The sequence below is a fragment of the Schistocerca americana genome, chromosome X (genome assembly GCF_021461395.2).
Source record: "Schistocerca americana isolate TAMUIC-IGC-003095 chromosome X, iqSchAmer2.1, whole genome shotgun sequence".
NCBI classification, from domain to species: Eukaryota; Metazoa; Arthropoda; class Insecta; order Orthoptera; family Acrididae; genus Schistocerca; species Schistocerca americana.
Window position 1 is genome coordinate 533420050 of NC_060130.1, and position 16285 is coordinate 533436334.

A 16285-nucleotide genomic window follows, 5' to 3' on the forward strand; every position below is an offset into this window, starting at 1 on the left:
CCCGACACCACCTTGGCTCCAGGCTCCGGTTCATATTTATCTCGACCTCGGCTCACCCCCGAAGGAGGGTACTCCGGCTGCAGTGTATTGCTCACGGTTTGTCGATCTTCGTGCGCGACTTGCTAGTCACACCTTTATTTACACCGATGGCTCCAAAACTGACGATGGAGTCGGCTGTGCCTTTGTCGTCGGGGCCGCCATCTTTAAATACTGGCTCCTCGACCAATGTTCCAGCTTTACGGTAGAGTTTTTTGCTCTCCATCAGGCTATTCAGTATGCCCGCCGCCACCGCCATTCATCGTATGTACTCTGCTCTGATTCCCTCAGTGCTCCTCAGAGCCTTGGAGATCCCTATCCGGTCCATCCCTTAGTGCAATGGATCCTGCAGTCCCTCCATTCTTTCGCTGATAATGGTTCTCCTGTCAGCTTTCTGTGGGTTCCCGGACATGTAGGGGTGCCTGGGAATGAGGCTGCGGATGCTGCAGCTAAGGTTGCAGTCCTCCTGCCTCGGCCAGCCTCCCATTGTGTCCCGTCATCTGACGTTCGTGGAGATGTTTGTAAGAGGCTTGTGTCGTTGGGGTGGGATGCTTGGTCATCCCTCCAAGGAAACAAGCTCCGGGCAGTAACACCGCTCCCAACTGCTTGGACAACCTCCTCCCGACCATCTCGGCGAGAGGAGGTCCTTCTGACCAGGTTGCGGATTGGGCATTGCCGGTTTAGCCACCGCTACCTGCTCTCCGGTGACCCAGCCCCGCAGTGCCCTTGTGGTCAGGCATTAACAGTGCACCATGTTTTATTGTCGTGTCCCCGCTTTAGTCAATCTCGTGTTGTCCTGTCCCTGCCATCTACTTTACCGGATATTTTAGCTGATGACGCTCGAGCAGCTGCTCGTGTTCTGCGTTTTATAACTTTGGCTGGCTTGTCCAAAGACATCTAACCTTTTTACTTCTTTTATCTAAATCTTTGTTAGGTCCTTCTGGTGTCCCCCACTCCCCTTGAGTTTTACTAGATTCCATGTGCTCTAACAACAGTTTCTGGGCGCTAATGACTTCAGCGCCCTTAAACCCCACCAAAAAAAAAATCTTCCAAGCGAACGCCAAAGCCTTGAGATGGCTTGCGTTTGTTGGTGGCTAACGTCTAGGTGGCGAGTCTGTGTCATTAAATATTCTAGTGACAGCGGCGGCGATTTCAGGTTGCTTCTGGCTAGTGAACTAACCCAGTGTTTCCCCTTCAACTGTTGATTTCTCCTTCGCTTGAATTCTTACCAGGATATGTGCGTCATAAGATAATGCAACAAAGATACATGTTTAGCTTTCGCTGATTATGGAATCATTCAGATTCGAATTAAGGGTGGATGGAATAGTCTCGATATTTTAAAAAAAATTAAAATAGCGAAGTTCGTATAGATCGTAGGGTGAACTGTTATTTGCCCAACACTACCGTTTGTGACCATTTGTACAAATTTTCGCCATCGTTGAACCAAGGCATCAAAAAAGGCTACAATTATTAGAGGCTCTGCTTATTGTAACTACACTCCTGGAAATTGAAATAAGAACACCGTGAATTCATTGTCCCAGGAAGGGGAAACTTTGACATATTCCTGGGGTCAGATAGATCACATGATCACACTGACAGAACCGCAGGCACATAGACACAGGCAACAGAGCATGCACAATGTCGGCACTAGTACAGTGTATATCCACCTTTCGCAGCAATGCAGGCTGCTATTCTCCCATGGAGACGATCGTAGAGATGCTGGATGTAGTCCTGTGGAACGGCTTGCCATGCCATTTCCACCTGGCGCCTCAGTTGGACCAGCGTTCGTGCTGGACGTGCAGACCGCGTGAGACAACGCTTCATCCAGTCCCAAACATGCTCAATGGGGGACAGATCCGGAGATCTTGCTGGCCAGGGTAGTTGACTTACACCTTCTAGAGCACGTTGGGTGGCACGGGATGCATGCGGACGTGCATTGTCCTGTTGGAACAGCAAGTTCCCTTGCCGGTCTAGGAATGGTAGAACGATGGGTTCGATGACGGTTTGGATGTACCGTGCACTATTCAGCGTCCCCTCGACGATCACCAGTGGTGTACGGCCAGTGTAAGAGATCGCTCCCCACACCATGATGCCGGGTGTTGGCCCTGTGTGCCTCGGTCGTATGCAGTCCTGATTGTGGCGCTCACCTGCACGGCGCCAAACACGCATACGACCATCATTGGCACCAAGGCAGTAGCGACTCTCATCGCTGAAGACGACACGTCTCCATTCGTCCCTCCATTCACGCCTGTCGCGACACCACTGGAGGCGGGCTGCACGATGTTGGGGCGTGAGCGGAAGACGGCCTAACGGTGTGCGGGACCGTAGCCCAGCTTCATGGAGACGGTTGCGAATGGTCCTCGCCGATACCCCAGGAGCAACAGTGTCCCTAATTTGCTGGGAAGTGGCGGTGCGGTCCCCTACGGCACTGCGTAGGATCCTACGGTCTTGGCGTGCATCCGTGCGTCGCTGCGGTCCGGTCCCTGGTCGACGGGCACGTGCGCTTTCCGCCGACCACTGGCGACAACATCGATGTACTGTGGAGACCTCACGCCCCACGTGTTGAGCAATTCGGTGGTACGTCCACCCGGCCTCCCGCATGCCCACTATACGCCCTCGCTCAAAGTCCGTCAATTGCACATACGGTTCACGTCCACGCTGTCGCGGCATGCTACCAGTGTTAAAGACTGCGATGGAGCTCCGTATGCCACGGCAAACTGGCTGACACTGACGGCGGCGGTGCACAAATGCTGCGCAGCTAGCGCCATTCGACGGCCAACACCGCGGTTCCTGGTGTGTCCGCTGTGCCGTGCGTGTGATCATTGCTTGTACAGCCCCCTCGCAGTGTCCGGAGTAAGTATGGTGGGTCTGACACACCGGTGTCAATGTGTTCTTTTTCCATTTCCAGGAGTGTATTTTCAAGCTGTTTCGACACAAGTGGGCGGGTACGCTGTAATGGACATGCACAACGTACGGCAGCGGGTGAAATACTTAAATATCGAAGAAACTGACATTGCAGGCACTCCGCACAGCGGCTGGCAGACATTGATGAGATTTGAATCGAGGACGTATTGATAGCGAAAAGCAAGATAAACGCTGTAGCGTTACCGATAAACAGCGACGCCTGTGTAACCACGGTCAAGAATCTTATGGAGCCAATAATGGGCGCCCTCGAACGTCATTCTTCGCCTCCCAAGCGATTGCAAAATAAGGCTGGTCATTGGTGGATCTTGCACCCTACAGCCCATCTGACTGTTAGGACTTACGAAAAGAACATACGCTGTTACGGATCAAATAACTTGCATGAAGTTAAAACAGCTTAAGCACAAGTCAAAAAGCAAGGTGCTGAAGGTTTCTGAACTGGTTTTTTGTGCAGTGGTTCAATGATGTCGCAGGTAGATACCAGTGGATAGAAGACAGTGCAAAGAGTGAGGTGTGTAGCGGACAGTTCAGTCAAGAATCAGTACTAATTTAGCTGTTTCTCAGTCACTAAATTTTTGGACACAGAGCACTACTTCTTGGTCTACCCCGTATAAAAGTAATCGGTGACATTAGTGTTTATTTAAACTGTGTATTTAAATTTTCTCTGTGGACTAATGCCATATAGAGTTTGGATCGACCTTGCGTCGTCCAGACGTATGATCACTTTGGTGTCATCAGTGAGTGGGAAAGAGTGGTGATGTTCACATACCAGGAACACTGTTACAATGAAAGAAGTGAATCATTGAGGTTAAGTATGTGTCAGACTAAACGTGAAGGTATTGTCCCAAACTAAATAACACGGAGTTAGGATGTGTGCTCGCCTTCATAACTTCAGCCTCGGGAAGATAAAACTGCTTTACAATGTCAGTTAAATTTAAGATTTTGTAGAGTACTACCCAAAAATTTCCAACGATATAAAATTCATTTCGTACATCAGTATGGCAAATCCTGATAGTAGCGGAAAAAGCAGCCACAGTAAGGACCTGAAATGACAAAGGATCTCCTACAGTTCAATAAACTGTATATCCTTAGTCTGATGGATTCAAATGTAAGGCGGAAATATCCCTGAGGTATCGTGCAAGACTAAATGACCTTCATTTTTTCGCAGATGCAGTATACTGGTGCTGGTATGAATCCGGCTCGTTCTTTCGGACCTGCTTTCGTTACTGGATCTTGGATAAACCATTGGGTATGTATCCAAGGAAAAATCTGAAATGCATTAAGAGAGTTGTCAACAAAGCTGTTTAACGATGATACGAATTTGCTTAGTATTGGTTCGGCCGTCTTTTGCAGGTGTACTGGGTGGGACCGTGCGTAGGCGGTGTTGCTGCGGGTATCGTCTACCAATACTTCAGGCCAGAAGAGCCTGTGGATGCAGCAGAGCATAGGGCTTCTCCGGGCCAAGCTTCTGGCGTGGCCTCAGGAGTAGCGGAACGGCATGTATAATCACGAAACAAAAATGTAATGCTCTTGACAACATGACATCGTCCAATTCCTGCCTGAACTTTGTGGACGAATGTGTACACCTAATTAAGCCTGATGTTAAGAGAATGCATATTGGAACTCGCCTATTTCACTAGGCGTGGCGAGGACAAATAACGTATGTAAAATTTTAATAATGTGAAACATTTATAATGAACTGAGATCTTACGCTCCAGTGGATTTTTAAATGTTGTTAAAGTTGAATAAATTGAGCATGTCGAAAAAGAGTATCCGATGACTAGTGGAATTAGATACTCCTAAAGCTGGAATTCAAACGAAGGGAAATTCACCCGAATAATTCCCCCCCCCCCCTACCCTTCAAAATAGATTACAGCCGTTGCAGCGCGATCTCTCTTCGCATGCAACATTGACATTCTTAACGTGCAGTCAACAAACTTTCAATCACGTACGTGCAGTAATTCAGCTGGACTCTTTAAGACCCATTTTCAAAAGGGCTCACCACGACGAATTTAACACAGCGACACCTATTAACTTCCTACTAGCTCAGAAGTAGAGAAAAAGTTCAGTTACTGTCTTGTAACCAGTCCCGTAAGTTTCGTGTCTTCCACAAATTAACATAAGGTATAATTTCTGCTCTCGATTCTATCGATCGAAAACTTACTTCGCTTGAATAACGCATTCGTACATTCTTGATCATGAGTCTACTTTCAGATAGACGTAAATTTTAAAAGAAAAGATGGATAAATGTCTCACAACAATCGTTGTATTGCATTACGAAGTAAGTTTATCAGCGACATAGTTACCATTCGTGTAAGGTTGAGAGAAGTACTAAACCATTAAACTTTCCATTCACATCGATAGTACATTTGTCTCACAGATACCTTATGGATATCGGAGGGCGATAACACACCGAGAGTACTTCAGGTGACAGCCTTCGCCTGGTAAATAAGCAGGAAGCTGCCTGCTTAACGACAGCGTGAAGATGCCGGCAGGTTACGGCACTGTCCCTTGACATGAACCAGTTAAAGCCTATAAATGCACAATGACCTCCACAACCACATACATAAGATAAAAATTCTAAATATCGATTGTCATACAGGTATAACACATATGGTGGTCATATTCGGCAACCTCGAAAAACCCAGAGTCGTGGACACGTGGTTTATGTACACCTATCTAGGAACAGCTCTGAACATGGGTCGAGTCGCCAGCAAAGTCACTTTTCGCATAATCGTATGTCTGTATTTCCTAAAGCCCATAATTCCTGTAATGACATGACTTACCAGTAGAGTGGGGTCTGTGGTAAACAGTAGTCACATGTTCATGGCAACGTCTGGACCCCCTACCAAACAGCACCAGAGGTGCGGTGAAAAGATACCTTTCGCGTCAGACAGCATCAAATGTACTTGAGGTAGCATGCATGATCCTAGCAGCTGCTTCTGCTTCTGCTGCTGCTTCTGCTTCTGCTGCCGCCACCGGTATGAGACAGAACCAGATATCACTGATCAAAAGTGAATGACACCATTAGTCCACACTAAAACAGAATTTCTCTTAAATCTGCTTTGGACTGAGTTTGTAGCATCGACAGTGTCATTCCTCTCCAGAAGACGACACATTGTGCACCCTTCTAAATTTATTTACATAAATGGTTTTTACGACAGTTCTTTAGAAAGCCTGCGCTGTATTCTCGCTATGTGTAGTCATTTAAGTTACGTGGTCACAAAACACTCGTTTGCAAGGTTCTGTCAAAGTTTGGCACTTTTCTTTGCACTTTGTACACTTAGCGCTGCGCTTGGTACACTTAGCGCTGCGCTTGGTACACTTAGCGCTGCGCTTGGTACACTTAGCGCTGCGCTTGGTACACTTAGCGCTGCGCTTGGTACACTTAGCGCTGCGCTTGGTACACTTAGCGCTGCGCTTGGTACACTTAGCGCTGCGCTTGGTACACTTAGCGCTGCGCTTGGTACACTTAGCGCTGCGCTTGGTACACTTAGCGCTGCGCTTGGTACACTTAGCGCTGCGCTTGGTACACTTAGCGCTGCGCTTGGTACACTTAGCGCTGCGCTTGGTACACTTAGCGCTGCGCTTGGTACACTTAGCGCTGCGCTTGGTACACTTAGCGCTGCGCTTGGTACACTTAGCGCTGCGCTTGGTACACTTAGCGCTGCGCTTGGTACACTTAGCGCTGCGCTTGGTACACTTAGCGCTGCGCTTGGTACACTTAGCGCTGCGCTTGGTACACTTAGCGCTGCGCTTGGTACACTTAGCGCTGCGCTTGGTACACTTAGCGCTGCGCTTGGTACACTTAGCGCTGCGCTTGGTACACTTAGCGCTGCGCTTGGTACACTTAGCGCTGCGCTTGGTACACTTAGCGCTGCGCTTTCAATGCACATCTCTGCATACACTGTGTGGGAATGGATTACTAACATTGCTGTCGGAACCTGGCAGCCGACTGATAATTGTTTCAAACTTGTGCAACGGAGTGCTGTCATAATGTTGTTTCCGTGTTTTGGCTGGATACACATGTGGGACAGATGATAATGCGAAGCAGATCATCAGATTCACCCTCGCTTACCGGTAACCAAGCCGTTAAAATGAATTTCGGCCTACGTTGTCTGCACGTTTCAGTCATGTTTGGGTTTCGTATGCACTGTATTTGCCTTTCGTAAATCCGTTAACGCTTTGACGTGCCCATTCATTAACTGTGGGTTCCCAACAGTCGCTATTTTAGTGAATCGTACCCCGTGGCATCTGCAGATAAATTTCGGCACAAAGAGCTCATGGGTGAGTTTTGCCTGTGGCCAACCTTAGAGCTTCTAGAGTTCAGTGTATGCAGTTGCATGTACATCGTTTACTCGAAGTGATATTATTGTCCTGAAATGTTGGCATAATTTGTATACAGTAGAAAAGTTAACGTCAGCAGTGGCATAGCGGAAAGTAACACTGAAAAAACCCATACCGAGAAATAACTCGCGTGATTAAAGAAATTTTTCAGTTCATACGTAGCCTCCCGCAGTCATCAAATCTGATGCAGCACCCTTCATCTAGTTTGAAGATGCTTAAGATACAGGTAAGCGGTACTCCTACTTCGGTAACTGTTCTGGTCAAGTTGTTCACAATTCAATTTATACTACCACATTCAAGAAGGTAACTGTACTTCGTATTCGTGTATATTTCCCGTTTTCATCTGCTTCGGTTAGCCGTGTTCAGTAGAAAAGCTTCTACGATCAAGCGCTAACTAACGCTAGGTAGCAAAAATACGGAAAACAGGTGGTCGGATAACTCCAAAAATCCAGGAAGGAATCTTTTCACTAAAAAAGATGTCCTCCGGCAATAAAGTTACATTAATTTAAGTAACACGTTTTTCCAAGATAAACCTGTGAAAGCACTTGTTAAATGACTGCAAATAAAACGAGGACAAAGACGTGGGTAACACCAATTTTATAGTACATGGATTTATTTAGTTAACGAGGCACAAAGCTACATTTCAGCCGGAATTGCTTTCCCCCCCGCCCCCCCCCCCCCCTCATTAAATCACAAGCCTTCGGAGAACCGACATAGGCTTAACACGTGTCTGAATATAACAAATCTACTACTGTGGCAATCGTGTGGGACGTCTCCAACGCTAAAAGGGAATTCTGCAGGCTAAATTTTAATACGAAAGTTATATCTCGAATTTGATTTTCATTGCTGTCTTATGAAGCAGAAGAAAACGTACATCGGACTCCAAGTAACACTCACTGCAAATATGGATACCGGTATTGGAACAAACGATATTGAAACGGCTGAAATGGACAAAACAATGGAATTTAAAGGTAAGATTGCGATTTTGATCCAGCGTTGACAGCAGGTCGCTAAAGCGAACAGTAGTTACATCCGAGGAAAACCACCTTAGTATAAACCACTACGCGGCGTTGTGTCGTTCCATATGCAAAATGATCATAAGTTTTTAAAACTTGTTACTAATCACTCGGCCTAACGACAGGTGTTCACATCCGTTGTATGTTAAAACGTTACAAAACTTGTCATTGCATGGAGAATCTATTGTGCTTGTTATGTATTGAACGAAAATGCCAGCATTTTGATACCGATTCTTAACTCATACCGCGTTAACACTGAAAACAGCATCGTCTCGAAAAGCGATGTGATATTGTCTAGGACCACAGAAGTAATTAAAAGCTACAAATTATAATTACGAGCATACGTTGTCTAACTCCACTAACATTTTTTCGCCAAAACGACGGAGAAAGACGTATGCTTCCTTTACGTTGCAGATGGCAGCATTGTTAGCTGTAATATTCGTTGAACACAGTTAATGATTCTCATTTTGTATAACGCAGAGTAGTGCCGTACTCCGGGAAATGAGTCCTGTATCGTCAAGTAACTTAATACATGCGATCTGCTGGCGACTTGCTGGTTTGAACGCTATTGCGTTGAAACAATCTAGTTTTTATAAATGGAAGAGGATAACTGAAATGAGCAGAAGGTGATAAATTAATAGAAATCTTTAATGGCTGAAGGTCGTTTACTGTACTTGCAACAGGTACAAACCCTCTACAAATTTCTGAGAAGCACGTTACACTAACTTGCATTGCAATGCTATGAAAGTTCTTTAGGTCTACCCGCCACCATCTAAATGAAAATTGGCTATTGGAAGGTACGTTGGGTAGTTACCTTTAATGTTCTTAACGATTAATTACAGTGAACACATGTCTGCTTACATGTGGACGTGGTAGTGGGGCTGACTGTAACAATCTAGCATTTAGCGTGAGTGTTCCAGGTGGACGTGTAGACGTCAGGCCCACGCGGCCAAAGTTCTGTTAGCTCGCAACCTAAAGATATCTTCTCACAGATCACGCGTTTTCGTGGCCCTGTTCATGATCTGGCTCCGTGAAACTCTTGCAGGAACGTGAGTCTACTTTCCAGTAATGAGTACGTAAAATTTTTTGGGATGCCAGGAATTAACTCCACAGTTGCAATGCTTTGACAACACTGTCAAATGTTACTCACACAGTAACCAAAACATCCTGTTACACATTTCTATGATTGAGCAGTATTACATCTCCACATAATTGTCTGCGCCATTCGACAGTCAAATCATAATACAAGCGATGAACTGAAGTGAATTTCGAGTTCAGTGGTGAGGTATTAATATATGCTGAGTAAATTTGAGACTAGGAACATTGGCTACTAATGGCTATGGCCCACACCACACTCATTGCTAGAAATGGAATGGAAGTTAAATCACAATGGATCACTAACCATCCTGAGCATTGAACAGATTTGCGCCCAGGACGCGCATTTCACTAGCGTCCTCAGTTGTAGATGCCACCTAAACCGCCGTCAATATGCAGTTGTCTGTCCCTTCGGAAAATCAGAGGGCAAGGAAAAATAAAACAACTACCATGTAAGGCAGGCATGCTGCGATCAAAAAGACAAGTAGACAGTCTCCACGTGAACAGCAAACGCCTTAACTAGTGGCCATGGCGCAATGTACTAAACTGTGGTAGGGTTTAAGCCACAACGACAAACGGTACGGTTTGTAAGAGGCCAATAAGCAGTAGTTGTTAGTTACAAGCTTTTTGAGGAGCAGCCTAGTGGCTGGGAAATGTCTTAAGTTCATTTAATTGCTTTAGATTTAGCATTAAAAACTTTGTTCAAGTGACATTTGTGCTATATGGTAACTGCTAAGTAAAACTGGAGAAACATTCTCTTCTTCAATAAAAATAAAATAGACAATCATACACACCTACAGTAGTGTAAGGTTAATGTTCAGTGAACGCAAAGATGTACTTAGACAATTACAAAAGTCAGCAAAAGTTTATGAATGTTTCGACCGGCAAGTGCTGAAACACGTTAGTTGGGAGCGCGCCATATTTTGTAGCTCTAACACTAGAAACTAACTTATTTTTTCAATGACATAAGATTGAAGAAGTTCGAAAAGGACTCAAATAGTAAAGTGAAGACTAGGCTTTCATTTAAATTTACCGGTGTCCTTTTGCCGCCGTCAAAATGACTGATTTGCACGTTACACATCCACCGCAGACCAAGGGGTACTCCTGTTCGGAGTGTAAAACTGTGCGTTAAGAGTAACATGGCTTCTTCGTCCCCTATGACTGAGTTGTGTGAGATACGACACAGCAGGATAATCAGTTTCAACGACTACATGTAAATGACTCTCAGCGTCAGCGATTTATCTAAGAACAAGAGACCCTCAGACTCGTTAATCACGGATTTTGATGAGTCTTGGGTAAGTTGGAGGACGTGAACAGAGTACCTGGCTAGCGGCATTTAATGCGAGGTCCATTGTTCTCAAGAAAATATTGTCTTAAGACAACCTCATATGCCCGTGAGGTTCGTCAAATTTCAACCAAGTGAGAGTAGCGCAGCGGTTAAGGTTCACGGGGACCATGTTTGCGGGCGGAATTCGCCGACCCTGTGATGCTTGCTTCAAGCAGTTTAAAATTTTCTAGAGAAAAGCTCCAAATGCTCCCAAGTTGCTAAAGACTACTAGAGAAAACGCTTCGAAGAAACGTTGGATAAAAGTACATTCATTAAGTCAATGTCAATTTATTACGTGTTTGACAGGAACTACTCCTGGAAATTGAAATAAGAACACCGTGAATTCATTGTCCCAGGAAGGGGAAACTTCATTGACACATTCCTGGGGTCAGATACATCACATGATCACACTGACAGAACCACAGGCACACACACAGGCAACAGAGCATGCACAATGTCGGCACTAGTACAGTGTATATCCACCTTTCGCAGCAATGCAGGCTGCTATTCTCCCATGGAGACGATCGTAGAGATGCTGGATGTAGTCCTGTGGAACGGCTTGCCATGCCATTTCCACCTGGCGCCTCAGTTGGACCAGCGTTCGTGCTGGACGTGCAGACCGCGTGAGACGACGCTTCATCCAGTCCCAAACATGCTCAATGGGGGACAGATCCGGAGATCTTGCTGGCCAGGGTAGTTGACTTACACCTTCTAGAGCACGTTGGGTGGCACGGGATGCATGCGGACGTGCATTGTCCTGTTGGAACAGCAAGTTCCCTTGCCGGTCTAGGAATGGTAGAACGATGGGTTCGATGACGGTTTGGATGTACCGTGCACTATTCAGTGTCCCCTCGACGATCACCAGTGGTGTACGGCCAGTGTAAGAGATCGCTCCCCACACCATGATGCCGGGTGTTGGCCCTGTGTGCCTCGGTCGTATGCAGTCCTGATTGTGGCGCTCACCTGCACGGCGCCAAACACGCGTACGACCATCATTGGCACCAAGGCAGAAGCGACTCTCATCGCTGAAGACGACACGTCTCCATTCGTCCCTCCATTCACGCCTGTCGCGACACCACTGGAGGCGGGCTGCACGATGTCGGGGCGTGAGCAGAAGACGGCCTAACGGTGTGCGGGACCGTAGCCCAGCTTCATGGAGACGGTTGCGAATGGTCCTCGCCGATACCCCAGGAGCAACAGTGTCCCTAATTTGCTGGGAAGTGGCGGTGCGGTCCCCTACGGCACTGCGTAGGATCCTACGGTCTTGGCGTGCATCCGTGCGTCGCTGCGGTCCGGTCCCAGGTCGACGGGCACGTGCACCTTCCGCCGACCACTGGCGACAACATCGATGTACTGTGGAGACCTCACGCCCCACGTGTTGAGCAATTCGGCGGTACGTCCACCCGGCCTCCCGCATGCCCACTATACGCCCTCGCTCAAAGTCCGTCAACTGCACATACGGTTCACGTCCACGCTGTCGCGGCATGCTACCAGTGTTAAAGACTGCGATGGAGCTCCGTATGCCACGGCAAACTGGCTGACACTGACGGCGGCGGTGCACAAATGCTGCGCAGCTAGCGCCATTCGACGGCCGACACCGCGGTTCCTGGTGTGTCCCCTGTGCCGTGCGTGTGATCATTGCTTGTACAGCCCTCTCGCAGTGTCCGGAGCAAGTATGGTGGGTCTGACACACCGGTGTCAATGTGTTCTTTTTCCATTTCCAGGAGTGTATAAAGTATCAGTGGTTCGTAGCGATGATCAAGAAAGATATCATTGGAATTTGGAGGAACTTGTAACACTTTCATGCCGATGTGCTCTTTGACCATCTATTATTGTATGTATATAATATATATATTTGCTCTTACCTTTATGTAAATTTATATGTACACGATGTAAGAATTTGTGTGTTTTGCTGTGTAATCAATTATGTATATTGTGTAAATATCGCTGATTAATCCCTGAGATAATGTTAGGGAAACGTTAGGTTTTTGTCAACGAATAAGTATCGTTGGAGTAGCGGCGTCTCTGGACGCGGGAGGATGTTACGTCAGAGCGCTCGCTACAGAGGGAACTCTGGTGTGAGACTTGAAATGCGCACTGTACTGGAGGAGTGATTGTTTAGCGGCACGTGGCAAGTGATGAGCGTGGGCGGTGGGAATATTGGCTGCAGCAACATCAAGAACCCGCCACGCCAATATCATTGCCAATAGCGCCAGTGCTCGCTAATTATCATGTAGAGGACCCAGCAGCAGTATCGTCGTCAGCAACTTCGGCACGGCGAGAATGGACTGAAGTAAGATTGCTGCATCACAGCTTATTGTCAACTAATTTTGCAACGGCGTTACTCAGCTTTGTGGTATTTGAGTGTGCATAATTACCATAGTTTAATCAAAACTGTTTACCCGTGATTCTCCTAAAATCATTCTCCTAGTAGGTTCCTGCCCTGTCCTATTGTTACAATAATCAGAGTACCGTTTATGAAAAATGAAAATTGCAGTGCCAGTTAATTTTGCGTATGAAGTAAAAGATTGTTAGATTAAAGATCTGAACTTAAAGCATTCAGTAATTTCGGTCTCACTAACTTTAAATTTGAACTTTAATCTGAGGCGATCTAATTGTTGCAAATATAAAATCAACTAATCAAATTAAAATGATTCCTGGCACTATGAACAAAAGCACTAACTAGAATTAGTGAAAGAGTGCAAATATCAGTGATTATTGTAATTTGTTGTTAGTAAAGTTCTGGTTCACATTTTGACTTGCAGTCGTGCTGAAGTAAAATAATTACCTTTTAATATAGTAATTATCAATTTCTACGTCCCTGTTCAGAAGTCAATAGTTTCATTCAATTTTTTGCTGTTTTCCAAAATTCATTTGAAAATAGAAGTTATCGTGAGGTAGCGCCATTGTCACTTACAAAACAACAAAGAGCTCCCCTGCAGGTCCAGGGTAAGAATAGGCCTGAGGTATTCCTGCCTGTCGTAAGAGGAGACTGAAAGGAGTTTCAACCGTTTCGGCATTCCAAGTGATAGTCCCCCTTGGCGTTTGACCTCCTTTATTCAAAATTCTACAGAAGTAAGAGTCTTTTGGGGAAGGACGCCTTACGTGGTATCTCCCGGAGAAGGTAAAGGTGATGTGCTACCGGTGCGACGTACGACCTTACGTCCCGCCTCCTATACACTGTTTTCGGTGTTTGCGCTTTGGGCACATGTCGTCGAAGTGTGAGGCTGAGCCCCTTTGTGGCGATTGTGGACGTCCTCTTCGTGAGGAACACACATGCACCCCACATCATGCATCAATTGCCCTGGCATCCACTCGCCTAGATCTTTAGACTGCCCCACGTATCAGAAGGAGAAGAAGATTCAAGAATTAAAAACTTTCGATCGTCTCTCTTATTCTGAGGCCAGGAAGAAGTATGACCGCCTCCAACCCGAGACGTTGACAACTTCGTTTGCCTCAGTCATGTCCACTCCTTCCACAGTATCCTCACCCCTATCCTGTCCCCCCTCCACCTCCTCACCCCATCCGGGGTCTATGCCTCCGCCTCCCAAATCCCTCCATTCCAAATCATCCTCCCTCGCGGCCCCTGCCCCAGGGGCCACCCTTCCTCCTCCTCCCCCTCCGCCGCCTGAGAAGCGATCCTCTTCTCAGGCGTCCATTGGGGAAACGTTCCGGACCCTGGCTTCCGAGATCCGGCGTTCCAAACCGGACCCCGCGCGTGAGGACCTTCTTCGGGTCCAGCCCACCATCCCTGTGCCTCCTCGGCCTTCCAAGAAGGCCTCCAAGACGAATTCTCTATCCCCCTCTCCATCCTGGCGCGTTTCGTCTGACGCTCTGCTACCAGGCGCTCAGCTGGCCTCTCGTCAGCGAATGATGCTGCCCCTCCTACACAACCCGGGGCAGCGGCCACAGCTGGCGACGACTCGATGGAACAGGATCCGCCTCCCGCCGGTTGTAGCGTTGTTCCCTCGAAACCTGGCCCTCCGCGCGGCTGTCAAGGTGACCAGCTCTTCACCCGTTTCGTTCCCCCTTTTTTTCTGACTAGCGATGGCTTTGTTACATTGGAACATCAGAGGTATTTGATCTAATCGGGAGGAATTACAACTGGTCCTCCGCCTGCACTGTCCACTCGTCCTTGGTCTCCAGGAAACCAAGTTGCGCCCAACTTACCGTATTGCATTTACCCACTATACCTCGGAGCAGTCTGACCTCTCCCCTGCGGACGGTATTCCAGCTCATGGTGGGGTCATGTTGCTCGTTCGGGACGATGTATATTACCATCCCATCCCATTGACCACCCCACTCCAAGCAATAGCTGTCCGCATTACTCTTTCTGCTTTTACTTTTTCAGTTTGTACCATCTACACTGCACCGTCATCTGCTGTTAGTCGGGCTGACATGATGCACCTGATTGTTCAGCTTCCTCCGCCGTTTTTATTGTTTGGCGACTTCAATGCCCATCATCCCCTTTGGGGCTCTCCAGCATCCTGTCAGAGAGGCTCCCTCTTGGCGGATGTCTTCAACCATCTCAATCTTATCTGCCTCAATACTGGCGCCCCGAGTTTCCTCTCGGACTCTACTCATACCTACTCCCACTTGGACCTCTCGATCTGTTCTCCCACTCTTGCCCGTCGGGTCGAGTGGTATGCGCTTTCTGACACCTATTCGAGCGACCACTTCCCCTGTGGCGTTCGTCTCCTGCACCACACCCCATCTCCATGTCCTTCGAGCTGGAACATACCGAAAGCTGACTGGGGACTTTACTCCTTCCTGGCGACCTTTCCGGACCAATATTTTCTCAGTTGTGACAGTCAGGTCGAATACCTCACGGCTGTTATCATCAATGCTGCCGAACGTTCCATTCCTCGTACTACTACTACTACTTCTTCTTCACGTCGCGTTTCCGTCCCCTGGTGGAATGAGGCTTGTAGAGACGCTATCCGTGCTCGACGACGTGCTTTACGCACATTTCGCCGCCGTCCTACGTTGGCGAATTGTATTGGATACAAACGACTCAGAGCGCAATGCCGCAGAGTCATCGAAGACAGCAAGACAGCAAGAAAGCTTGTTGGGCCTCTTTCACCAGCTCCTTTAACACTTTTACTCCCTCTTCTGTCGTTTGGGGTGGCCTGCGCCGGCTGTCGGGCATTAAGGCCCACTCCTCGGTACCTGGCCTGACTTCAGGTAATGAGGTCCTTGTTGATCCTGTGGATGTCTCCAACGCCTTCGGCCGCTTTTTTGCGGAGGTTTCAAGCTCCGCCCATTACCTTTGCTTTCCTTCCCCAGGAAAGAGGCAGAAGAGGCTCGGCGACCTTCCTTCCACTCGCTGAATCTGGAAACTTATAATGCCCCCTTTACTATGCGGGAACTCGAACGTGCGCTTGCACTGTCCCGGTCCTCTGCTCCGGGGCCAGATGCCATTCACGTTCAGATGCTGGCACACCTTTCTCCGGCAGGCAAAAGCCTCATTCTTCGTACCTACAATCGCGTCTGGACCGACGGTAAAGTCCCCATGCGTTGGCGTGACGCCGTCGTTGTTCCT

General features: G+C 47.6%; 1 protein-coding gene across 1 annotated transcript in view; it reads left to right on the plus strand.

Annotated features, from left to right (window-relative positions):
- Positions 1 to 4464, plus strand: part of LOC124556133 (aquaporin AQPAe.a-like) — a 51595-nt gene extending 47131 nt beyond the window's left edge. Inside the window, exons 5-6 of the mRNA XM_047130149.1 lie at positions 4127 to 4207; positions 4312 to 4464. Of these exons, the coding sequence (XP_046986105.1) occupies positions 4127 to 4207; positions 4312 to 4464 (234 nt within the window). The remainder of the gene's footprint in view (positions 1 to 4126; positions 4208 to 4311) is intronic.
- The last annotated feature ends 11821 nt before the right edge of the window (positions 4465 to 16285 follow it).